General features: G+C 33.9%; 1 protein-coding gene across 1 annotated transcript; it reads right to left on the bottom strand.

The window, feature by feature from the left end:
* Nucleotides 1–58: 58 nt before the first annotated feature.
* Nucleotides 59–13281, bottom strand: LOC106055418 (uncharacterized). The gene is made up of 10 exons (XM_056022505.1): nt 13142–13281; nt 10789–10929; nt 9819–9897; nt 9462–9515; nt 8257–8302; nt 5416–5652; nt 4476–4598; nt 3121–3159; nt 863–961; nt 59–625 (listed from the first exon to the last, which is right to left on the bottom strand). The coding sequence occupies exons 2-10, from the start codon at nt 10901–10903 to the stop codon at nt 482–484; spliced, it is 936 nt and encodes a 311-aa protein (XP_055878480.1). The 5' UTR covers nt 10904–10929; nt 13142–13281; the 3' UTR covers nt 59–481.
* Between the last annotated feature and the right edge of the window lie 7 nt (nt 13282–13288).

Raw genomic sequence — 13288 nt, 5'->3', positions numbered from 1 at the left:
ATCTTCTAAAATTTAACTTGTTCAAGAAATAAAAACAAAAGAAACAACACAATCCAAATCGTTTATTAATTGTTTATTACAAATCACCAATAAATAATATTAATTTAAGATAAAGATCAATAAATTATAATAAAAAAATCTCTAATTAACATGAATCTGTCACCACAAAATCTGCTAAAAAAAAATAATTGAAAGTTGCCCTAAGTTTTAAGAGTCCAGAAGCAGATGCCAGAAACTGGTTTAAACTGCTTCTTTCATTAGCTTGGGCTACAAGAACTATATCAACTGGTCTCATAAGTTTAGAAAATCCATTTGCTGACATATATTGTGATGATGAGTATTTTGATTTGACTAAGATCAACATAACAATAAATACAAAGTCATAACATTTTCATAACAAGCCAAAATGTTATTTGTTGAAAAAAAAATTTACATCTTCAGATATTAAAATAGAAGATTGATGTTGTGATATGACATTTTACTATTCCTGAGACACTTTACCCTGAGTGATGTGTGAATGTATTGCTGCCAGAATCTGGTCGACAGAAGGTCTATCATTAGAAACTTTGCTGCAGTAGGAGAAGACCACTCTGCCCATATTGTCTAGTATAAAATCTCCTCCCATCTGAAAATGAGCCAAAATAATTTTCAGGAAGAATGGGACTAATCAGATCTCACTGACTAACACACTCTCTCACACATTCAAAGAAGACTTAAACCATTCAGCTCATAACACATGCAAAGACTATTCACATAAACAAGGGGATATAAGTCAGATACTAAGTGTGTGTGTGTGTTTATGTAAAGACGGCAACAAAGAGTATATGTATGTGTGTGTGTGTGTAACTTCAACTCAACTTACTTGCTGAGGATCATCATGAACATTTTCTAAAGGTCTGGGGAGTTGTCTTCCCTTCAACAATTGTTCTACATAATATATCATACAAGCACAGCTCCAGACCTGGAATGGTAAATCACATTTGTAGGTCAGTGTTTCAAAACAATATTTAGTTATTACTTATTACTACAGTGATCCCTCGTTTTTTGTTTTGTTTTTGCAAGGAATGCGTTTCAAGACCACCAGCGGCATGAAAAAATTTACACGAAGTAGAAGAAAGGTATTTTTTTAATGTGTTCAATGAGTATTTGGACTTTTAAAGCCTTCCCTCTTTTCAAAACCCACCCTTTGCATTAAACAGTCACATGATAATGTTTTACAGCTGGAGCTACCTGTGATATCCTATTGCATTAAACAGTCACTCTATACTGTTTTTCAGCTGGAGCTACCTGTGATATCCTATTGCATTAAACAGTCACTCTATACTGTTTTTCAGCTAGAGCTACCTGTGATATCCTATTGCAAAAACAGTCACTCTATAATGTTTTTCAGCTGGAGCTACCTGTGATATCCTATTGCATTAAACAGTCACTCTATACTGTTTTTCAGCTGGAGCTACCTGTGATATCCTATTGCATTAAACAGTCACTCTATAATGTTTTTCAGCTGGAGCTACCTGTGATATCCTATTGCATTAAACAGTCACTCGATAATGTTTTTCAGCTGGAGCTACCTGTGATATCCTATTGCATTAAACAGTCACTCTATAATGTTTTTCAGCTGGAGCTACCTGTGATATCCTATTGCATTAAACAGTCACTCTATAATGTTTTTCAGCTGGAGCTACCTGTGATATCCTATTGCATTAAACAGTCACTCTATAATGTTTTTCAGCTGGAGCTACCTGTGATATCCTATTGCATTAAACAGTCACTCGATAATGTTTTTCAGCTGGAGCTACCTGTGATATCCTATCAGTCATTCCCAAGTTGTAATCTAGGGTAGGTCAATTTCACCCGGGTGTAAACATGAACAATACATGTACTGTATGTAAGAAATACTTGTAAATGATATCTTTTGTCAGCTACAGACCTAGTCTGGTGTGTGTGTGTGTATAATATTTAAAAAAAACAACACTTTTAATTTACACAGAGTAAGAAATATTTTATTTTTAGGCATCCAATGAAATAAATGTTTGTAAAATGTTTTTTTTTTTGTAAAATGTTTTACATGTTTCGTATTTTCCCAGAGTTGAAGATCATCTACTTCCTAATCCAAACCTCCCACAGGATGATGGATGGCAGCGGGCAGGGTAGGAACCCTGGACCGTTGAGACAAAAGAATGACAGTCCAGCATGCATACCACACGTCCCAGCAGCCATCCTTTTCAGTACACTAAAAAAAACAACAACACTGTTTTCATGTACCCACCTAATCCAAGGAGGATGTACAGGGTCTACTACATTATTTAAATTCATAACTAATTGTAATAATAAATGAATGAAGAAGAAGAGAAAAGGATTTAAAAATGAAATCACAAAGATTTGTGCACTTTTCTGACAACAGGCTAATAATAGCAAAAAGTGTAGAAAATTGTATGAAATTTTAATGGATTGAATGACATATTTTAGCTCTTCATCTTTCATGGTTTACTTAGATTTTCCCTCCCTATCTGCGATATAATGGCCATAACATGACTGACTATCAAATGTCATTCTTCTAGGTACAGTGAAGGGAGCACGAAGAAAGGGTCCTTTGAAGAAAAGCTGACTGGATAAAAGAATACACTGGCTGCTCTCTTGATATCCTGCTAAGAACACCTGCTGACTGGGAAAAGAGGAGGGATTTGGTTACACAAAGTGTCACAGCAACCCCTACGACGGATGTCAATGAACAGATGAGATGCCAGAAGGGTCATAAACCCCCTTTAAAAAAACATAACTAGCAAATCTGCTTAGGATGAACTGCTAAATAGTGAGGAACTGCTTTTCATATTTTTATTTCTCATTATTAAATGAGGTCTACATCATTGTGACAAACCAAGACCAACAAGCTTAACATTCTATTTATATTATTTTGTATAATAAATGTAATCGATACACATAGATAATAGACTTTGACCAGATTATGACAAAAAAAGTTTGTATTTACTAATGAAATAAAATTCTTAGTTTAAAGATCACATTGAAACATTTACTAACCAAACATAGTGGACAAATGAAATATTTTGTGTCTGTAATATAAAAAAAAATCTATGCAAGTCTCAATTTCATTTTTTTTACCTTAGAAACAGATCTGTGGAGGCCAAAGGACAGATAGATCTGAAAATGAATTAAGTGGCAGTGTGATGTTACTTAGATGCAAAACTATTTCAATGTTAATGTTTTTAATGGTTTCATTCTTTTATTACACATTGCATGCGTATCTAATGCTTCTAAGCCTCACTGTGGTGTCAGGGTGTAAACTGTTGTTTGAGGAGACGATCAGGCCAGTAGAGAAAAACAGAAACCCCATTGAGGTGCCTAAGGACAGAGTCCATTGCACTGGCAGGGATGAAGGAGAGCTCTAGTAACCATATCCCTGTCCACACACTGTTCCTCAAGGAGCTGTTTAATGGTGGACACCCCCATGGCTGATATGGTACCGCTCAGAGAAGGAATATGGGTGAATTTACCTCATGTGCTCAGCCTTCAGCCTCGACCTCTAACCCAAACATGAGATGTGAGCCATTGGTAATTAGAATGTAACAAATTACAACTGCCCCCAGACAGAACAGCAGTTCAGACATACCCAAGGAGGGGAGATTCCATAGGGGCCTAGAGTTTCAAGAGTCTTCAACTCAACTGTTTGGACAATTACAAAGAAGAAAAAGAAATATGTATAACTGAGTAGTTGTTATTGAACATAGCCCAAAGTAAAACAATGTATCTCTTTTTGTTACTTTGAATTTTCAATACTTTCTTTCAGAAATAAAATGGACAAAAATATCTTTTGAATGATACAGTATTGCACAGAAAACTAAGATATATTTGAGAATACATAGGTATAAATTTTAATCTTATTATGGCCATACTCTTTAACAATTTTTGTTAAACCACAAAGAGAAATTCAAATAACTTATCTAGTTTCATAAATCAATAAAAAAATATGAAATGTGTGGGGCATGATGGCTGAGTACTTAACTTAAGCATTTGGCTTCTGAACCTGTGGCCCTTGGTTCGAATCTCGGTGGGGACTTGGTGTGTTTCGGGATTTTTAGTACGCCCCTGAGTCCACCCAACTCTAATGGGTACCTGACTTAAGTTGGGGAAAGTAAAGGTGGTTGGTCGTTGTTCTGGCCACATGACACCCTGCTCGTTAACCATTAGCCAAAGAAACAGATGACATTAACATCATCTGCCCTATAGATCGCAAGGTCTGAAAAGGGAACTTTACTATGACATATGTGATATAATGACACCCAGAAATCAAATAAATAATATTTGTAAATCTTTTGCCCACCACTACATTTTCATTACATCAAGATCAGACTAAAATGTTGACAACTTAATTATAACAATATTGTTATTCTTATTTTTAATTATATGAAATGATAACAAGAAATCTATGTAGAAAATTTGGCCTGATGTTGACTTACTTTTCTATTAGGATCCAGTATCATGTCAAATGGACAGTTTGTTTCTTTCAACCAGTTGTCTGCCCCTAGCTGCTCCCCAAACGATACAATCAATATTTCCGCTCCAAGCTGTTTCAACTCAGCCTTTGTAAAACAAATCATATTTTTGAGATCCCCAAACATTATGTTTTGAATTTAATATACTAAATATGTTAAAAACAAACACACATTTTCCAGTTATTTACACAAGCATTGATTTTCTTGCAGTTTTTTTTAAAATTATTTCATTTCACACGAGTCTGTATAATTTAACTCTTTCTCTCCGTAATTATTTTTCTCGTTCCGATAATATTATTCGTTTTGCTCATTTGTATTTCACTATCCTGTTAGGATTAAACTTCAATAACTTTTTTTGTTTGTCATCAGAAAATGTTATATTTGGTATTGAATTATAGGAGACGGCATGATCTTTTTACACAACACAAATTAAAGTTTATAAATCCAAAAATCAATTTAGTTTAATGGGAGTCAAATCAACGTTGGCATAGTCAATTATGAGAGAAAGGGTTAATGTAGTTAGCAGTAGTAGGGCAGTTTAATGAATTTGATAGAGCACACATTTCGTGGGTTTGATCTGCATATTGGTCAATTTACCTTTGAATGCACTTTTTATCAAATTTATAAAGTAGGAATTAATTTTTAAAATTTATTTATATTACTTTTTTTAATTAGACTTTTCCTTCATTACCGTTATGTCATAAACTAAAATTGTTGACTCAAAAGTCATATCCTAAAAGAAATTGAACACAAAGCTATAAATAAAGGTGAGCAACTGTTTCATTTTAAAGCCTGTAAAATTAAAAATGAGTCATGTTATTTAGCTACAGGTTAAATGAGCTACAGATTACCTACAGGTTAAATGAATCAAGAAATGAAAGTTAAGGTTCTTAACGGAGCTCACCTGTCTGGCAACAATCTCACACAAATGATCTCGTCAGGGCAATCAAGCAAAATGTCGGAGCAATACCATCAACAGAAAAGGCTGGCTATGAACAAACGAAGCCAAAGTCACATTTTCTTTAGATCTTGCATTCACAGCTGTTATTTCTAATGGGAGGGTGTCACCCTCTTTCAGTTGTACAGCAACAGATGTATTTAATGTTTTATCAATCTCTTCAAGAGCTTCATCCCAATCTCTCTGAAAAAATAAGAGCTGAAACTGTAAATAATTTATCATAAAATATTTTTTTCAAAACATTTAATTACGAAAATTGTATAAACAAATACCTATTATTTCAAAATTATTTTTTTTTTAATTTGTTTCTTCATGCTGCATTTTCAGTGTGCCATGGTCCAGTCTTTTTTGTGGACACAGGGCTGGTGGTGGTATCTGGGAGAAGGCTTCCACGCTGCCTTTAGGTACTCATCAAAGGCAACACAGCTTAAGTTAGGATTCAAACTCCACCCCTCTGGATAGGTAGCTGAGCGGTATATCCCTCTCAGCCACACATCCCATGTAGGGTTATTAATATAAATATATATTAAAGGCAACACAGCTTAAGTTAGGATTCAAACTCCACCCCTCTGGATAGGTAGCTGAGCGGTATATCCCTCTCAGCCACACATCCCATGTAGGGTTATTAATATTGGGCTATTAATATTGGGTTACTAATATTGGTATATTAATATTGGGCTATTAATATTGGGTTACTAATATTGGTATATTAATATTGGGCTATTAATATTGGGTTACTAACATTGGAATATTAATATTGGGCTATCAATATTGGATTACTAATATTGGAATATTAATATTGGGTTATTAATATGGCAATTTTATTAATTCCCTTTTTTATAATTGTAACCTGTTACAAAGAAGCTCCTTGAGATGGTCAAAGCTTTTTGAGAGTTAGAGGTTTTTGTTAAATGCAGTAGAGTAACAATTATTAAGCTAAGTTTCTTTCTGGCACATCTAGTAGTCAGCTGAACTTTTTTTCAGATGAGATTAATTACCAACTAGAGCTACATTGGGCTGACTAAGATTCAAGCCCCAGACCAGTGACGTAGCATCCATAGTGCGAAGGGGTTCATTAGGGGCCCACAGCCAATGGAGTAACAACCATGGCGCATTGGGGTTTCATTGTTCTTGGGCCCATGGGTCATGACCAATTAAAGCCCACATGAGCTCTTGGGGGTAACACCAAAGTGGAAAAGATAATTGTAATTTTGTAAAAGGCAATTAGCACCATTTCACTATATTGTTTCATAAATCTCTGAAGATGGAATACCCAAAAAGATAGCAATCAGAGATATTATTAGGTTTTCATATTTGTAAGAACCAGAAGTCCAGAAGTATCCTCTTGTGCATTTTGTTCACTGTGTAACCACAACTTAAATTTGGTCTTAAATGACCCAATCAGCTATATTCAAGAACGTACAGATTTGTTGAGTTAGTACAAAACTTTCATGTATTTTTGCTCACAACATATCGATGGGTGCTTCTTGAATCCAGTAGGGAATTCAGTAGTATAATTCAGATGGATAAAATTATTCAGGCTGTAAGTTTTACTCATGGAATTGAAAGTACAGTACAGTATTGGTGCTATGTTCACCAATTGTGATTTACAAGTGGTCATCAAAAAATGATGCTCTAACACCATTGAGATTCAGATAATTTGATGCACTAAAGATGTTAACACAAATTACTTTGTGTTTCGCAAAGGAAAAAGAATGCCTGGAAACTGCAGCACTTAGGGGAAAATGAGAAACATTCAATAACAATGTTCTGCTTATTGTCAAGTGCAAAACTGTGATGTTGTGTCAAAAAATATTGGGATATGAGCAGCAAGATGTACATAAAGCTGTAAGTGGATCTTGTTGATCCTGTTTTTTTGTTCCACGCGATAGCTGAAAGTTAGACTGTCTGATGAGCCTACCTTTAACTTCCAGGAGGAGAAAATTTAAGATGGAAAGAGGACTTTCAAAATCAAAGGTATTTTAAAGACATATTGATGCTACAAAATTTAATAAAAAAAATTGTCAACAAGTTTCAGTCATTAATACTCAGTCACTTTGCGTGTAACAATTGTTCCACAGAGAGCGGTCATTCTTGAAGTTACGACTGATAAAAATTACTGAGAAGTTCTATGATTATGACACAGAGCAGGCTCCACTTGCTGTTCTTTCCAATGAACAAGAAACAGCACTGGTTTTTTACTTTGCTACTCAGAAGGCCAGAAAAATGAAATTTTTATAACCTATATATTTTAATGTTAACTAATGAACATAGAACTAGAATATAGTTTTTGATTATAGATGTGTTTTTGGAATGTAAATTTATATTATGGGAAAAGAACCGCTAAACATTTGTTTGTTGAGTTTTAAGAAAATATTAGTTATACAGATGAAACAGATGACCTTTAAATCATCTGCGCCATAAATCGCAAGGTCTGAAAGGGGAACTTTACTTTTTATTAGTTATACAGAATAACAGCTGAATCAAGCGTTATGACATTATTACTTAGAAAAAAGGTTCAAAACTAGCATGGGAATGTCTTTAGATAAATGTACAGTAACACAGACCACTCTATTTTTTTTTGATGCACACTAACATTGTCTAATTGGAAGGGGAGCCCACTAACATAGTCTTGAACCCAGGCCCATGGGTAACTTGCTACGCCACTGCCTACAACACTTAGCTCAACAGCTTAGGAATCCTACCCCAAACCACCACATCCAATTTACTAATTTTTCTGTCTCTCTTTTTTTTAAAGCTTGTTCTCTTTTTTTTTTTTTTTTTTACCTCACTTTGAGTGATCTCATCAAAAGCATCTCTTACTTCAGGAGAGCTGAAATGGAAAGTAATGGAACATAGATTGTAAATAGAATATAACTTTTACATTTCATAAGAATAGAACAGAGTAAAAACTTTCATTCTAATTGAATCAAATGTCAGATGTGTGGCTAATTAGCATAAACCACTCAGATATCTATCAAGGTTGCTTCAGTTTGAATCCTGACTTAAAATTGCTGAGTGCCTAAAGGTAGTACTAAAACGTTCTCCAAGACATCCCCCCCCCATACACACACAGAACATGTCCACAAAAGAGCTAGGACAATAACACACTGAGCATGTCATAGCATGAAAGATGTGCTTTTCATTTTTTTTTAATGTAATCAGAATGCTTCATTTTTCAGAATGAGATTTGAGTTCACCAAGCATTTGATTGCATAGAGTTAAAAACAACTAGTTGAATGCACTTTCAGATAGAAACGATTTGATGTTAGATATTCAATATTTATTTATGCTGTGAAGATGGTGAGTAGGTCTTATGCAAGTTTTAGAACATGTATGATGTTGGTTTTAAAAGAATTTAACATGATCATAATGTATGTAAATCTAAAGGAATGTATTACAATAGTAATGAATCAGAGATGTTCAATTCTAATAAAATGAAATTTTTTTGTAAGATATACAATTCTCATAAACTTAGACCGGACTGTTTGGTGCATTGGGCAGCAAGCTGTCTCCATAGAAAATAAACATAGGCACATAATCTCAATTTTAATATATTATGTAATGATAACATGTTCCAGAAAGTATTGCTATAGTAACATGTTTACAGTCCTCCGACAATGGCGCCTGCGCTGGCTTGGACATGTTTGCCGGATGGAGGTCAATCACATCCTGAAAGTCATTCTCTACAGGCAACTTGCGTCTGGTTCAAGAAAAACTGGTCACCCCCAACTCCATTACGTGGATGTAATAAAAAGGGATCTCACAACAGTGAAAATAGATACTGATCATTGGGAAGACAGCCCTAGACCGCACTAGAGGGAGAGAGACAGTGACCAAGAAAGCTATGGTCTGAAAAACGACTGAACGGGGCCAACATCAATAACATGTTCAATTCAAATAGAATTAAATGTAGTAGTAACATGTCACTATATTATTATTATTATTGAAATTGAAAATAAAAAAATTTAAGTTTCAAAATATTTCGTTACCTGAAGTACCGCCTGGCCAGTCCATCAAATTCAGATTTAGTTTTCACATTGAGCCTAATAATACCACACAGAAATAAATTTTATTTTCATAATAGCGTGAAACTAACATACCAGGATTTAATCATTTAAATACAACTGTAAAATTAAAAGTACTAAATAACAAATACTAATAATTAATACAAACATTTAGATAAATATATACACATGAAAACATTAAATAGGAAAATTTATGACAAATGGAAGTAAGTATTGAGCACAGGATATTTTTGTTTAATTATTACAAATCTTTGTCTTGATAATTAAAAAACTTGCAGCAATATGAAATAGTTCAATAGTCTTAAGATTATATACACTCACTTTTCAAATGCTTGCCTGTACAATCCTACAACTTGGAACAGTTTACCAATCTTTTGTGAAAGAAATTCATCTTTACTCTCTAAAATGTATTTAATTTACTAATTAGAGGTGTATACAATAATGTAGTATGGATTAAATGTCTCATATTGCGATTATTGTATATGTCTTTGGCTGATTAGTAATTAACAATACTGTACCCTCCTTCTCAGATATACAAAACAGGTTGGTTAAATTTACATAAATGTACATAGTACACTAAAAAGCTTTACACCATAAAACTACAAATGTTGTGTAAAATTAGACAAATCTATAATAATCTAATAATCTTTCAAAGGACAAAATATTACAACAAACAAAGTTGTAAGTAAATTTCTTTAACACCTTTAGAATAGGTAAATTTATCTCTGTTTATAGCACTTGATAATATGAACAGCTCAACAACTAATCATGGTAAATCTTCCCAACAGATTTTGGCTACCCATTAAAGGCTGGTAGATTATGAAATATCACCAGACATTGAGGAAAACTCATGATACACTGGATCTTGGTCTCAGCAGCCAAGCGCATACTAAATTAGGGCTCACATTATTTTGTTCAAACCTGTAAACAAATTCATCCATTTGACCAATCTTAATGCAGTGGATGGGTTAGGTCCCTTTTTGACCTTAACACTTTTCTGAAGTAGAAGATGTTAAATTAACTCTTATAAAAGTAGGTTGTTCACACAACAAAAGATGATAACTGTCTGCAACAAATGGCATAGTATATCCAAAGAGCTAGGGGGACTCAAGTATCCTCAAAATTCTAAACACTGCCTCCACCAGGATTGAGACAAAAGAATATAGATTCAGCCACTGACATATACAAGTAATCCCAAATAAGGCCTTATAAAATTTTACACAAATAAAGCAAATTATCTTAGGCAATATATGTCTCACATGACTCTTATTGATAAGAGGCTAATGCTGACCTTTAAAGTCTACAAGAGCTTGATGTATTATAAGTTGTAGTTTGCCAGATATATCTTTGCAAGTTTCCACATAATTCTTTTGATCCTCTGTACAAGTTGGTACACTGGTTAACATATTAATTTACATCACTTTATAACAGCCTACAATAAAAAAAAATGTGTAAGTTAAATATAAAAAAATACTTTTTAAAAACCTCATTTATATTGAGTGAAACTGAATCTATTATTTTGAATCAATCATAAATAAGAGCGTTAGTTACTCTCCTGGTCTTGCGACTTAAACGCATTGACAAGAGTCCCATTCTTGCGAATGAATTGTGAAGGCTGTCGTGACAACAACAACAACAAAAAAAGGAACAAGTAAAAAGTAAAGTTCTTTTCTCAGACCCTGTGATCTATGTAGCAGATGATGTTTCTGTGGCCCATGGTTAACGAAGGTGTCATGTGGCCAGCACAACAACCAACCGCTTTTACTTTTCCCCAACTACTGTCAGGTATTAGAGCTGGGTGGACTCAGTGGCACCCTAAAGTATATGATTAGCAAGAACTACTAGTTGTTTTTTTTATTAATTTTTTTTTGCTTTTTACTTTAGAGTGGGAATGCGTATTTTCAGATGATAAACTGTACTCGGGTATTTTCGTGTCCATTTGCGTACAAAATACGCAAGAGATGCATACTTGTAGACAACTCTGCTTATTAAATATTATAATTAAATTACTAAGATTACAGAACTTATTAATAAGAAGAATGAAGTTCAATATATAAAAAATATATATTATTAGACTTAGACCTATAATTATAATTTAATTTTAAATAGATTATATTATCTAATTTTAGTAGGCCTAAATAAATATCTCAAGTCTAGAGAATAATAATCTAAAAGTCTAGATCTAGACAGTAGTAGTAGTAGAATCTAGTCATCTAGATTATTGCAGATCTAGTAACCTAATACTAGATTTATTCTTATCATTTAGATCTAGTAACCTAGTACTAGATTTATTGTAATCATTTAGATCTAGATTATAAAATATTTATTCATGATAATAAATATAACAAATATTGACATAATTGTCATAATGATTTTATGATAATCACTAATTATGACTAATAAATCAGTTTACTACTTGTACTAGATTACATAGAGTTTGGACTAGAGTACAAGAGTTAACTAGAGTGTCTAGAGAGTAGAGTAGAGTTTAGTAGAGTCTAGAGTATGACTAGACTAGAGACATTAGTGAATTTAGTGTAGTGACTCTAGTAAACTCTAGTTACTTATTACTAAACTTCTAGACCGTCTAGTACTCTAGTCACTAGTGATACTAGTGACTAGAGTCACTACAGTCAAACTGAGTCTACTGTCTAGACTAGTCTAGAACTAGAGTACACTAGAGTTAGAGCCTAGAGTAAGACTAAGAGTAGGCTAGAGTCTAGTACTCTAGTAGACTAATAGTAATAACTTAATTATAACTAAATAAGACCTTAATAAGTAGAGTCCTAGACCTAGACCTCTATGGTCAACTCGCGACTGGCACAAGAAAAACTGGTTGCCCCCACCTCCGTTACATAGATGTAATAAAACGTGACCTCAAATCAGTAAAAACGTGACCTCAAATCAGTGAACATCAATACTGACAATTGGGAAGACATAGCTCTGGACTGCAACAGATGGAGAGAGACAGTGACCAAGAAAGCTATGGACAGTGAAAGTACATGGGTCTCAGCTCAGGAAGAAAAACGTACAATCCGAAAAAGGGCCAGCTCCTCTACCACCGAAGCAAAATCCACCTTCTTTAACCTGCACTATCTGTGGACGGGAGTGTCTCTCCAAAATAGGGCTCCACAGCCACATGAGGAAGTGTTCTCTGAGATGAACCATAGTCCCGTATTAGTCGTTCTACGACTGAAGGAGCCTTAGGAGGCCAATGAGACCTAGTGACCTAGGCCTAGGGACCTAGACTAGATTGTCACTAGACTCTAAGTCTACTCTACTTACTAGTAACTAGAGTCTTAGTCAGTCTAGACTACTACTCTAGTCTAGATCTAGACTATTCTAGACTAATTTAAATTTTACATGTTTATGATGTTACAAATTTATTATTTACGTCATCTTCTTCTTATCTTATATAATACAGACGTTATTTCAAAAACGAAGATGATTACGTCCTACTCGTCATGCATATTAACCATGGCAATGACTTTTAAATTCTGCCACCCACAAGTCACTGGTTTTCCTGGCTAGCTCAGGCAACCCATTCCATGCTCTAAGTCTAATAAGACTAATACTAATACTAATAGCACTAGGGAGAAGGAGTATTTGTACAAATTTGTCCTAGCATATGTTTTAGAAATTACCGATCTATCATAATCTATGTGTGGATTAGATTAGGTCTAAAGTTCTATTTGAAATAGACAACAGTGAAAATAGACTATAGATTCTTTATATAGATCTAGATCTAGTATAGTTTATTATGAAGTATAGATATGAGAGTAGCTTCCCTT

Source organism: Biomphalaria glabrata, chromosome 3 (assembly GCF_947242115.1).
Source record: "Biomphalaria glabrata chromosome 3, xgBioGlab47.1, whole genome shotgun sequence".
Classification (NCBI taxonomy): Eukaryota; Metazoa; Mollusca; class Gastropoda; family Planorbidae; genus Biomphalaria; species Biomphalaria glabrata.
Note: the sequence above shows the minus strand (reverse complement) of the source record. Positions and strands in the feature narration are given on the sequence as shown.